General features: G+C 41.7%; 1 protein-coding gene across 3 annotated transcripts in view; it reads right to left on the bottom strand.

The window, feature by feature from the left end:
• Positions 1-5,532: 5,532 nt before the first annotated feature.
• LOC122943410 (t-SNARE domain-containing protein 1-like) overlaps positions 5,533-13,856 on the bottom strand; it is a 153,103-nt gene continuing 144,779 nt past the window's right edge. For all 3 annotated transcript variants that reach the window (XM_044301126.1, XM_044301125.1, XM_044301127.1), the window contains 2 exons: positions 8,591-9,038; positions 5,533-8,209 (listed from right to left, as the gene is read on the bottom strand). In XM_044301126.1, the coding sequence (XP_044157061.1) occupies positions 7,647-8,209; positions 8,591-9,038 (1,011 nt within the window). In that variant the 3' untranslated portion in view covers positions 5,533-7,646. The remainder of the gene's footprint in view (positions 8,210-8,590; positions 9,039-13,856) is intronic.

The raw sequence follows: 13,856 nt of genomic DNA on the forward strand, positions 1-13,856 counted from the left end.
GATCCATACTGTAGAAATGCTTTGCCCATCCCATATTGCTTGTGTGTTTGGTGATTAATAAGTTACTGTTTACGTTTCCGATCCGCAAAAAACAGATCGCGTACGGAAACCATACTGATATGTTTTGTGGAATAACGGAACGGAAAAGGACTTAAATCAGAGAAAAAAAAAACAACTCAGATACGGAACGGATCCGTGAAATACGGACCGCAAAAGAACAACGGTTGTATGCATGAGCCCTAAGCCTGCTAGCTAGCATTGCATTTGCCACTTCATTCCTGTTAGTATACTCTAACACACTTTCTTGACTCTTTGCTGATGCTGCTGTAATCACAGGAACCTACTATCATATTTCCTCTACAGCTTGTCATCCCCTGTTTGGGTAAAGCATGGATTGGCAACTTTCAGTACTGCAGCTTTTGGGAGATTACACCTTAGCACATTACATTCACTTGTATGGGTGGTCTACGAATAGATAGGCAAGTGTGCATTCACAAGAGAGGCAATTCGTTTTGCAACAGCTGGAATGCTGGAGGTTGCTGATGCTTGAGGGTAATGACATTTAACCAATGCTATTTATGTAGCTCTCTCAGCAGAAAGTAAAGGGCTCCAGTAATTGACATTTCTTACAAGTTTGCCCCTCTTAGCAGGGTGGGAGTAAAGGTTTCCAGTAAGTGTTTTCCTACTCTGCCCATTATTGAAATGAGCGAGCAGTATGTAAGTGATCAAGCATCAAACTTGAATGTAGATACTAATATATATATTCTATGAGTTTTATATATCACAGGAGGTACACTTTAAAGGGGTTACCCAGGAAAATACATTTATGACTTATCCTCAGGATAAGTCCTCAGTATCAGATCTGCTGGGGTGCGACACCCAGGATCCCACCGATCAGCCATCAGAAGAGGCCTTGAGCGCCGCAGCCCCTTTCCTAGGCTAGTGATATCACTGTACATCGGTCACATGACCTAGTTACAGCTCCGCCCCATCCATGTCAATGGGGCCGATTTGAAATACCAAGCACAGCCACTATACGATGTGCGGCGCTGTGCTTGCAAAGCTGCCGGGAGCCTGCATCACTCACCGGCTCCCTGAAACAGCTGATCGGCAGGGATGGCAGTACTTTAACCCCCGTTGATGTGATAATGATGACCTATCCTGAGGATAAGTCAACGTAATCTTTTCCAGGATAACCTCTTTAAAGGGGTTGTCTCACTTTTGCAAGTGGCATTCATCATGTAGAGAAAGTTAATAGAAGGAGCTTACTAGTGTAAAGTGATTCTCCATATTGCCTCCTTTACTGACTGGATTGGTTTTTCCATCACATTGTACACTGCTCGTTTTCATGGTTACGACCACCGTGCAATCCATCAGTGGTGGCCGTGCTTCCACACTATAGGAAAAAGCATAGACCTCTCTGGTGGCTGGGACTGTGGGAGCACAGATAGGCTAGTGCTTTTTCCTATGGTGTGCAAGCACGGCCACATCTGCTGGATTGCAGGGTGGTCGTAAACATGGAAACGAGCCGTGTATAATGTGATGGAAAAATCCAGCCAGCAAAGGCAGCAATATGGATAATAACAATACATTAGTAAGTGACTGGTATTAACATTCTCTACATGATGCATGCTATTTGATGAAGTCAGACAACCCCTTTAAGTATTGTGATCCCTTGAAGGCTGTTGGTTGGCCAACAAACCGTATGGCCAGAATTATGCAAACAGGCTGTGCCATCTTTCTACTTACCCCATACTCATCTGCATCAGGAGGTCCACAAGCTGGAAACAGGTGAAGTGAACATGGGCATTTCGGGTACAGTTTACGAGACCCAATAACTTCAGACTTTACTATATACAATATATATTTTGTATAGCGTGTAGATCTGCTCTTGGATTTTAACAATTCAATGCTTTATTTGTTCCAGATAAAAGCAGTGCCAGGTGTGTGCCGAACATGCTGGTCATAGTCGTGTCTATGGCCAGTTTTACCTGTGCAGCCGTCCTGTTAAAACGAAGCCTTCGTACAATACAATGTGACTGGAGTTGAGCCTCATTGAGGAGAGAGAACAAGCTGTGATATCATTGGTGATGGTAGTGAAGCACTTAAAGGGGCCAAGGTTTAAACATGTTCCCAATGCACTGGATCGGGGATACCTGTCAGACCCGTGCAGGTCCCCCCCATCCACTAGAACCTCCATGATCAAGAGGTTGTAGGTCTCTCCCCTCAAATGAACTGCATCCCACCAATTAGACACATATTCCTATTTTGTGGGTAAGGGGTAACTTTAAAACTTGGCACAACCCCTTTAAGTCGAGCTAACTAATGGTAGATGGCCAAGGCAGAAATAAATCAGATTCAAGCCTTGGAGCCAACAACCCCTGGGTTCTTCCCTTCTCTCCCTAAACCAGGCATCCTCAAACTGCGGCCCTCCAGCTGTTGCAAAACTACAACTCCCAGCATGCCCGCACAGTCTACAGGTATCAGCCTACAGCAGGGCATTGTGGGAGTTGTAGTTTTACAACAGCTGGAGGGCCGCAGTTTGAGGATGCCTGCCCTAAACAAACAAAAAAAACAAAGCCCTCACCTGTCTACTGTCCTGCTCCATTCTTGGACGCTTCTGGTCCGGTGACCGCTGCGCGCAATCACAGGCCTCCGTTGTAACAACGGCTTGAACAGTACATCACTACTGGGACTGGCTGGAGGGGGACTGGTCTGGTTGGGAATGAAAATGGCCAGGATCGGAGCAGGGGATTTTTATGTTCAGGGTAGGTCATGTCAGCACCAAGTTTTTAGGAGAGCTACATAGCTATGGACACAAATATATTGAGTTACATACCAATAAGGAATGGTCTACGGAATTAGAATAAAAAAATAAAAAAAGTTTAATTCCACTTTTACAACCCCATTCTGGTACCACTGATGTGCTCCGCTTTCCAATTTCCCAATTTGATAAAATGTCCTTTAACAAAATGCAGACTGAGCGACCAATGAAACTGTTGAATATGCAGAGTTGTTTTATTGTAAAGAGAAATCCAACTGTTATAATTCTTCATTTTTACATCCCAAATTCTATGCTGCTGATTTATTTTTACTACTGCAGCTTTATTTCTCTGATAAAACAGAGCTATATGATGACAACCTACATGCAGCCATCTCTAGGTGGAGCCTACAGAAGAAACACTGATTTTAGAGTTCAATGGAATGTGTGAGCTCCCTCTAGTGGTGGCTGCAGGAAGCTAGAATACCGTCATGTGGCCGTGAAGCAGAAGGGTCTGAGCTCTGTAACATAACAATGGAGCTCCAGGCCCTATGTAAATATATTATATAATGAATCTCCAATGAACTTTGGACCCAAAAATTAATTTATGTTTATAATCGACCCAATGTTTAAAAAATAAACCTCTCATTGCAACTATTAATGTTACATCCATTCTGAAATATGTGATCTCAAGAGAAAGGTTAAACACACGGTGTAGAAGGTGAGGTATATTTTAAATGGTTTATTAATTATTAACAAGATGCCACCTGTCTCATCTATACAGTGAAACGGCTACATACTTACATAGTGGTTTATGGTACAACGTTAGTATCGTGCCTCTTCTTTACATATCCTGGGAGACAGAGTAATGCCGAAATGATAGAATTATCATTACTAAATATCTAAAGCCCCTTATAGCCGATAAAGGGATAGAAAGAGGGGTTCAGGCGTACCACACACCTCTTCATGCAGTATATCATTAAGTTCGCTATTCGCAAACGGAGAAGAAAGCTCAGTATAAAAACAGAAGAGTCATGTAAAGCAAACATTGCAGGTTCCAACAAGCCGTACAATGTACTTTCATTGATATAAAAAAAAAAAGAAAAGTGAAAACTTTATTTTTTCAATTTGCCCTTAATTTTCAGATACAACAAAAGTTAAAACCCTAAAAGAAACAAAAATCACTCTCCCAAAAAAGTACCGTATTTTTCACCCTATAAGATGCACTCTCCCCCCCCCCCCCCCCCCCCAAGTCTGGGAAAATGGCACTGCGTCTTATAGGGCGAATACTATTGAGTATTTTCAATATGGAAGCCCTTATTAGTACAGAAGGACCAAGGAGCAGTGAATACAGCACTCCCTGTGCTGGCTCTGTACTCACTAATCCCTGGTGATCTGCTGGTGCCGCACAGTGTGAGGATGTAGCTGCACACTGACGTTGGGTCACAGCACAACAGGAAGAGCGCTGGATCTGCGAGTGGCGGCTGCATCCGGAACAGGAGAGGAGAGGGTTTTTTTGTTTGTTTTTTTGTCTAATCTGAGGTCTGAATAACATTGGGAGTCTGAGCTGAGTACTAATTAACATTGAGAGTCTGATCTGAGGTCTGAGCGGAGTCTAACTAAGATTTGAGCTCTGATCTGAGGTCTGATTAACATATGGGATCCGAGTTACTAATTAACATTGGGGTCTGATCTGAGTAGGAATTAACACTGGGGGTCTGATCTGAGTAGGAATTAACACTGGGGGTCTGATCTGAGTAGGAATTAACACTGGGGGTCTGATCTGAGTAGGAATTAACACTGGGGGTCTGATCTGAGGTCTATTTAACATTAGGGGTCTGAACTGAGTATTAACATTGAGAGTCTGATCTGAGATCTGATTGGGGGTCTGAGCTGAGGTCTGCTTAACATTGGATGTCTGAGATGACGTCTGCTTAACATTGGGGGTCTGATCTGAGGTCTGCTTAACATTGGGGGTCTGATCTGAGGTTTGATTTAGATTGGGTGTCTGAGATGACGTCTGATTAACATTGGGGGTTTGAGCTCAGCACTAATTAACATTGAGAGTCTGATCTGAGGTTTGATTGGGGGTCTGATTGGCTGAAGTCTGATTTAAATTGGGGGTCTGATCTACATTGGGGGTCTGATCTGAGGTCTGATCTACATTGGGGGTCTGATCTGAGGTCTGATCTACATTGGGGGTCTGATCTGAGGTCTGATCTACATTGGGGGTCTGATCTGAGGTCTGATTTACATTGGGGGTCTGATCTGAGGTCTGATTTACATTGGGGGTCTGATCTGAGGTCTGATTTACATTGGGGGTCTGATATGAGGTCTGATTTACATTGGTTGTCTGATCTGAGGTCTGATTTACATTGGGGGTCTGATCTGAGGTCTGATTTACATTGGGGGTCTGATCTGAGGTCTGATTTACATTGGGGGTCTGATCTGAGGTCTGATTTACATTGGGGGTCTGATCTGAGGTCTGATCTACATTGGGGGTCTGATCTGAGGTCTGATTTACATTGGGGGTCTGATCTGAGGTCTGATTTACATTGGGGGTCTGATCTGAGGTCTGATTTACATTGGGGGTCTGATCTGAGGTCTGATTTACATTGGGGGTCTGATCTGAGGTCTGATTTACATTGGGGGTCTGATCTGAGGTCTGATTTACATTGGGTGTCAAAGATGAGGTATGATTAACATTGGGTGTCAAAGATGAGGTATGATTAACATTGGGGTTCTTAGCTGAGGTCTGATGAAAAATATTTTCTTATTTTCCTCCTTAAAAAAAAAAGGGGGCATCTTCAAGGGGCGAAAAATACGGTATTTATTAACCAACAGAAAAAAAAACTGCACCAGTGCATCATGGGAAAGAATGACTGATATGCACTTTTGTAACACAAGGATTAAGATTAAATACTTGAGGGAGAGAAATAAAACAAAAGAGCACACACAAAAAAAGAATAAAAGAAATAAAAAATAAAGCTCAAATAATAAAAGACAATAATCAAAAATGTAAAAAAAGACAAAAGTGAGTATTGTATATACAGGAACCATAAAGAATTTTTTTTTGTTTTTTTTTATAACTAGGAAAGTCACAACTGCATTCACGCTGGTAGCAAGTGTTAAGACTCCTGGAGAAGTTTTTCGACTTATTGGCTCGGGGAAGCCATGTATACTTGGCCTGAAATTGACAGTTTTTACTGTAAATTTACAGTTGTACAGTCACTAAGAGAAGGCCTGTGCACCCCAGAACCATGAAGGGTGTTTTTTTTATGTTGCTTTATCAAAAAATTTTAAGTCCTCCTACATCAACAAACCTTCCGTTCTGCCAAACCTGGCCACCGATACCGTGAATTATTTGCATTACATCTCTTTTTGTAACAGGTCCTAAGACATTCCACAACAAGGCAGTTTGCACCGAGCAACTAAGTAACCTTCATGTAAAGAATATTTAAACAGGTCAAAACAAAAAAAGTAAAAATATACAAAAAGGGATAATTGTGATGCACATTTCCTGCATGATTTAAAAAAAAAAAGGGGGGGGTGGTGACTAGGATTAAAAGACTGCGTGTACATTATACATATTCTAAACTACCAGAAAAATAGTTTATATTTATATAATAGGGTAATCCTTACAAAGGAAAAAAGTATAAAAAAAAAATCACTTTGCCATCTTTTCAACGCTTTGCTAGGTAAATGTATCTTGCAGAATGTTGCCGGTAGGAAAGTGCCAAACGTTTTTGTCTATATACCGCACACCGTAAAAATAGAGTGACGTTAAGCTCAGCGCCAGGCCTTCAATAGGAAATCGGTCAATTCATACGGGCAACATTGTACTGGTGTTTAAAGGAACAGTAAACCTAGATGAACTTGACCACACGTTTTGTCAGTTTGCATGATTTTCTACAAGTTTCAGAAACAGTTCAAACAACAGGATTCATCTCATGATCGCTTCCGTTTTTGACAGGCAATGGAGCAGGTGTGGCTTACCTAAGAAGGTGGGCCTTAATGGGGCGGGTGAAGCCAATTGTCTCATCATAAGACATTTTTGAGCACGAAGAGGGGGAAATGGCAGATTAAAAAATATATATATATGTATATAAAAATGTTTGTGTTCTTTAAGAGTCCATTTATTCCAGATGGACCCCCATGGTTCTATGAACTTGAACTTCCAGCACCATAGATATTTGAGGGATACGGAATAGAATAGGATACGGACTTGTATGGGTCACTAAATAAATACAAGGTAGACAAGGCGGAAATTATTGTGCCCTAGTCAGCACTTGGGTGAAACATTTTAAAATATTTAGCGGAAGGTTGGTTTTTAAATTGTAATATTTTTCTAAAAAAGCTAAAAAATAATAATCTGAAAAAAAAAAAAAAAAAAAAAAACCAGACTCTGCATATATATATATATGCCTTCGTGAGGCAAGTCGTATTGCTAGGAAATAGCGTCCGTTCCGTAATGCCGTTTTCTAGTGCGATTCTGACACAATCCTCATATTAGCTACTCATAAATGATGCATTACAGTCATTCAGTTGGACTACTTATTCAGCATGATAAGTACGTGGGGGTGTTTTTTAATTAATTTTTTGTTCTTTTTTTTTTCGTTTTACTTATGTAAGAAAAATATTATCTTAGAATAAAAAGAACACGTACAAAATATTTTCTCACAAACCGATAAATCCAGATAGAAAATATGCACAATGTTTCTCACAACCTACAAAAATGGCTCTATGTATGCAATGTATAAGGAAAGTATCTGTCCGCTATTAATCTAGCAAGAGGAAAAAGTTTTTAGTTTTTTTTCCTTTAATTGTCCAAGAATATGGAAATTGTTCTCAAGTCATTAACTTTTTCCAAAGAAACAAAACGACTCTACAGTTCTTCTTCGACTTTCAAGATCATACCGGAGTATGCTTCCGTTCCGGAGGGACCACCAGACTCGCCACTAGCTGTTCGGGGAGTTGGTCGGGTGGTGGAAGGACCTTGCTTACGTTCCTGTACAAAATGAACCGTCTCCCTGTGCAAATGGTTCCCATCCACCATTTTTTCCAAGGTCCGGTTTAAAGACTCCACATTGTCTGCCAAGCGTCGGCTTTGTTCTACAAGGTTCTCCAGTATGAGGTTTTGCTGGACCATAAGGGATGTTTGTTGCTGATACCAAGACGATAAAAGCGTGTTCTGTTGTATCTGACTCTCCATCAACTGTTTTTCAAAATCGGAGACTTCTTGATTCCGGCGCATGTGCGGAGTTGCTGGAGAAAGTCTCCTCATGTAGCTTGATTTCATCTGGATCTGAGGAGAGGATGGAGGAGATGGAGAAGAAGCAGAAGTCTGAATGATCACAGGATGATCAGACATATCGGGTTCATTTGAAACAGCCATTTCTATTGTTTTTAGGGGTACCCATGTACAACCAGGGCCATTTTCCTCCTCATCTGTGGGAATTAAAAAAAATTAAATAAATAAATGAAATTACTAACGGTAAAAAAAAAAAAAAACCTGTGTCGAAAACATGACCAATGCAAAATTAGTATCCACAGAGAAGAAAATTAACTAACAAATTACGAAGCTCAACACTTGAATGACCCCCAGCTACTACTCATTGATCACTGACCCCAACCACTACACTCAAGCACTGATTTAATTTTCTTTCCTTTTGTCATAAGGCTACTAGTTATAGCCAAGCCATACAACAACTCTGCCAATGTAGAAAAAAGCTTAAAAACTACAAAACGACTGGTAACATCGATTAAAAGGTCTACCGCTTTGCCACCAACTATAAGTCTAAGAGCTTTGGTTGCTCCAGACGTTTTTACCTGACTGAAGCTCCAGAGCAATATGTGGGGCGTCAACTTCCACATCGATGTCGTCATGATCGTCATCATCATCTTCGCCTCCATATCCAGGATAAATATCACTATTTGTATCATTGTGTAGAAGCGAAGGGCTACAGTTCCTGGTCACACCACCTGTGGTCACAACCGACCGTTTTATGATTGCCAGCTTTTCCTTAGTCCGTCTCTTCATGTCATCCCATCGCCTTCTCAAGTCTCTAGTGGTTCTGGGAGATCGGGCCACTGAATTGATTTTCTTGGCAATTTCTAACCAGATCCTTTCTCTAGCTGGTTGGCTCAGATTTACTCTCTCACTTCCGTAGAGTTTCGAGTGATGTTTGGTTACTTCGGCCACCAAAATTTCGAGTTCGAGAGGGGAAAATTTCTCTTTCCTCTTCCTGGGTGCACAGGCCATTCTAAAGTTGCGCCTCTTGTAAAAATGAAACAATAAGGGCTGTTTGAAACTACATACCACAAAAACCAAGAAGTGACACAAAAACTTTCAACATAGTTTTAAATTTACCACTCGTATAACCTGCAGCAGAAGCAAACTTTTTGAGAGCCGACCGACTTCAGTTCAATAGGAAACATGGCAAGATTCCCATAATATGGCATACACGGCAAAATGGAAGGCTAGACTGTCAGATCTTTACGGTTATATGGCTCTGAAGGCGAAAAGACCCAAGAAAAAGGTTTGGCCAAAATAGCTAACTTGGACAATTTTGGCTGACAGCAGACTGACACAAAAGTGCTTCGTCACATTGAATCTTTGGCTGAAACTAGACATCAGCCGAGTACACTCCCTTTGAGAAACTGTGAAAATTTTTAAAAAATATATGCGCTGAAGGTGCCAGTTTAGTTCTAGCACATTGCTGGTGGGACGATCTGACGTATGATTGATTAAGCTTAAAAGGAAACCTCTCTCCAGTTTTTACGCCTATAAACCGCCGACCACCATGTCTGACATGAAAAAAAGCTTTCTAAAGCTATTAGTCCTTTGCAGAGCCGAATAACTTTGAAAACAAACTTTGAGAAACTCACGCGTCACATGGTAATGAGAGCTCAAGTGTCTGCAGAGCGTATTCAGACCTTCCAAGTGTCCTGAAGAATCTTCGTTACAAGTGCCCATACACCTAAAATTGTGGGTTCGGTGGAAAGTTTAGGGGCTGTAAGTCAGACCCTGGTCTGTTGACTGGTATAGATGACACCTCCAATGTCATCCACTGGCCGTTCCAGCAGAGAACTGATGCATGCGCAGTGCGTTTTCCCTTGTGTGGGCAGAGGCATCATCGTCGTTCTGCACAAGCGCTGGTTCCAGTCTCACAGAGTGATCGGCTTTGTTCTGTAAGGTATGCAGCGCTTAGAGGGACTAATAGCTGTAACTTTAGAACAGTCTTTTCATGTCAGACAAAATGGTGGGAAAGGTTTACGAGGATAAAACCTGGCGACAAGCTCCTTTTACAGGTCAGCTTGGAAAAGGAAAGACAATAACTGGGAAAAAGCAAATTTAGGACTCCATGTCGAGCACCTGAGGGTTCAAATTCTACAAGTCTGATGCAACCACCTCCATAAATATGTCCATGAGAACACCAGACTTTTGGATGCCAGATTAGTGGAATTTTCCTGATATTAACGAGCCTCTATCAGCATGATCAATCCTATTAAACCAGGTATACTGCCTGGGAGTGTTGATCAAGCTGATTAGAACGATACCTTTCTTTTGTCTCTATATCAGCTGTTTGTATTCGTATGCAAATGAGCATGTTAGAGCACCAGGGATGGGGCGGACTCCTCGGAGCACTGCTGTTGTAACACCCTTGTGCTCTGCACACTACCCTCTCCCCTTGATTAACAGACATCAGCATGCGGAGGGCAGAGCTGTACTCTAGCAAATACATATATATACACTGCGTGCTATAGCCTTACAATAATTAGAAGGTCAGCCTTGCATGTAGAGATCCAACGTTTAAGTCCTAGAAGAGACTTCTAGATCTATTTTCTTCAGTTATTTTTTTCTCCCTCATATAACCCATAATAAAATGCTACAGCCTTAGTATATAGAGAATAGTGATTTTTTTATACTTAGAAAGCTAATACCTATTACTAGTTTATTCACAGCCACAATATATGATTACAAAGAAACGTGTGTGTGTGTGTGTGTGTGTATGTGTATATATATATATATATATATATATATATATATATATATATATAGAGAGAGAGAGAGACACATACACTGGTTTCTTTGTAATCATATATTGTGGCTGTGAATAAACTAGTAATATGTTTTAGCTTTCTAAGTATAAAAAAAAATCACTATTCTCTATATACTAAGGCTGTAGCATTTTATTATGGGTTATATGAGGGAGAAAAAAAAAAAAAAAAAAAAATATAAAGACAGACCACTTACCTCCAGGCTACAGCCTTATCCTATTAGGAATAATGTTTTTTTTCTATGCTTAGAAAGCTAATATTACTGGTGGCTTTATAATTATATATTGTGCATGTATAAAGCAGTAATAGCACAGAAACCCACTCTTTTTTTTATTATGGTAAGGGTATATTAAGTAGTGTATATGATATGCACATGCTATGACACAGCATACTGATGTTTAGCCCCGTCAATCAAGGGGAGGGGGGAGTGTGCATAGCAAAGGGGTGATACAACAGCAGTGCTCCAAAGATTCAGCTACGCACCCTGGTGATCCAACAAGCTCCTTTGCATATGCAATAAAAACGCAGGTATCACTGCAGCTGTTTAACAGACAAAAGGAAGAAATAGTTTTAATCAGCATGATGAGGCCTACTAAGCAGTATGCCTGGTTTAATAGGGTTGATCATGCTGCCAGACAGCTCTTGAACCATTTTCAGTCGAGCCCCCAAAAACATCTGTCCAGAGAGTTAAAGTATCCAAAAGCAAAAACAAGCCATTCCCTGCACCATCACACTATGACATGCTCCCAGTTTATGGAGTAACCTGTTAAAAATGACACAAAATACTCACCAACCTGAAGGCCTAGATATTGTTCTACTCTATTTTACGGGCTGCTACCCTCGGCTTACAGCATCTTTTCATTGGGTTGACTTATGTGTTTCATAAGCAGAGACTTAACCACAAAAATGATGAAGGAAGGCTGCACTGCGGAACTAAAAGCTATCTTGGCCAAAGCAATTAAAATGCACTACGGAGACTGTTAATTTCTACGAATATCTGGAGCTTCCAGTTGCATTATTTAGTGAGAACTTCATTAAGTGCTGTAGATCTGAAGATGAAGCACATGAGGTGCTGATCCATGGAGGCATCTGCCAAGCCAGATATGAGCCAATACTGCAGCCTATTAGGGCTCTTTCACACGAATTATGCTCCATGTGAGAGAGGGATTGTGCGTTCTAGACTTAGCAAGCGCACAAGATTATCATGATTGATAATGCAGTGTGCCTCTGTGTGACTTGTATCTACAGAATTATACTGACAGCTTTATGTCAGTATGATTCCATTACAGAAAGGTCACACAGAGGCACACAACATTATTAATCATGATAATGCCGTGCACTTCTGTAGTCCAGAGTGCAGGATCCCTCTCTCACACGCTCGTGTAAAGGAGCCCTTACAGCTTCAAGACTATCGTGCCATATAGACGGTGCAGTTCATACAGTCAGCTTCCTATCTTCTCTTATGTCACACAGTATTAATGGTCTCCACCAATCTCTAGACTGTAGGGATTGTGATGCTCTTTCAAGCTCTCAACAGAAGCTATGATGGTCCAATAGCATTCCCCCAGTGAAGTCAATAGGGCATGGCTTTCGTACGATCATCACAACCCTTTAGTTCTAGCGAGGAGCAGGGCTCCTCCACCAATATGGCCACCTGCCATGTCTCTATGACAAATCTAAATATAAGCTTTTCCCATCTAAACCACTGGTGATAAGTGTGTAATTGCTGGGGGCCCAACAGCAGGGACCTCCATCGATCATGAGAGCAAAGGTCCCATGTGAACCGACCACTGCACCATTCAATTTTATGGGACTGCCAGAGAGTGAGCGGAGCAGTGGTCATGAATATGCACTACCGCTCCATACACCAAGGAGACTCCTGGACCTTCATTGTCATGAATGATGAGGTCCCAGTGGTCGGACCTTCAACAATCAGACACTAATCCTCTATCCTGTGGAAGGAAGCAAAAGTCCTTTGTAAAAACAACCCTGGAAGACATACAAAATAGATCGACGCCTTACCCAAGAACCATCTAATGGTGGTGCCCCAACCTGTATATATCAGTAAAAAGAAGGGTTGGGCAAGTTGGATTTCAAAAAGTCCAACACTTTATTTTCAAGGGGGATTAGTCGCCACCAGAGGCGTCTGACAGCTGCTTATTTCCCTCCGACTATTAGAAGACATGGAAGTGTGGCTATGTGGTGAACAACATCAGGCTAAAGTGTATGGCTAGCTTTACTTTAAAAGTTTAAAGTGTATGTCTAGTCCCAGTGAATCCATTAAAGCCACTGGAGTCCACAAAGCCAGACACAACTCGTATGACTGTAGCCTAAGCGCCATACTGGTCTGAGAAAGAGGCAGCATACACATCTGTAGATCCAGTCATCCAGTCCATGCGAGACTGAACCTGTGCACCCCGCGTCACCATACTCATGCGCCTTTCGTTTAACCTGATGTATGGACAGCACATTCAGCACGGAGTCCTGGATTCAAATCCAACCAAGGACAACATCTGACAGGAGCGGGCACGTTCTCCTTATGCTTGCACGGGTTTCCTCCCACACTCCAAAAACAGATAGGCTAATTCGGAATTTAGATTGTGAGCCCCAATGGGGACAGGGATGGATGTGAACGGTCTGCTGTAAAATCCTTGTGTGGATTTGTCATGGATTTTGCTGCAGATTTCACACCATGCATTACAAAGCGTGAAATCTAAAACACAGATTGACATGCAGCCGAAATCCTCACCGCAAGTCATTTTATATGCCGATTTTGCAGGGATTTTTTTTTTACATAATATGGATGAGATCTGGTAAAATCTCATCCATGTTGCTGCTACGCGTTGTAGACTTTCTGCCTGCAGATTCCAGATGGAAGATCAGCAGCGAAACCTCCCAGTGTTTTCATACCCTACAGGAGTAGAACTAGGACGCGCCAACGCTTTGGGTCTGACTGCCGGAACCCTCACCCCAGTAGCTGTGCACAGAACTGTAAGTGGCTGCACACGGCGCAGATGTGCGTGCAGAAAAACTG

This window comes from Bufo gargarizans, chromosome 7, assembly GCF_014858855.1.
Source record: "Bufo gargarizans isolate SCDJY-AF-19 chromosome 7, ASM1485885v1, whole genome shotgun sequence".
NCBI lineage: Eukaryota > Metazoa > Chordata > Amphibia > Anura > Bufonidae > Bufo > Bufo gargarizans.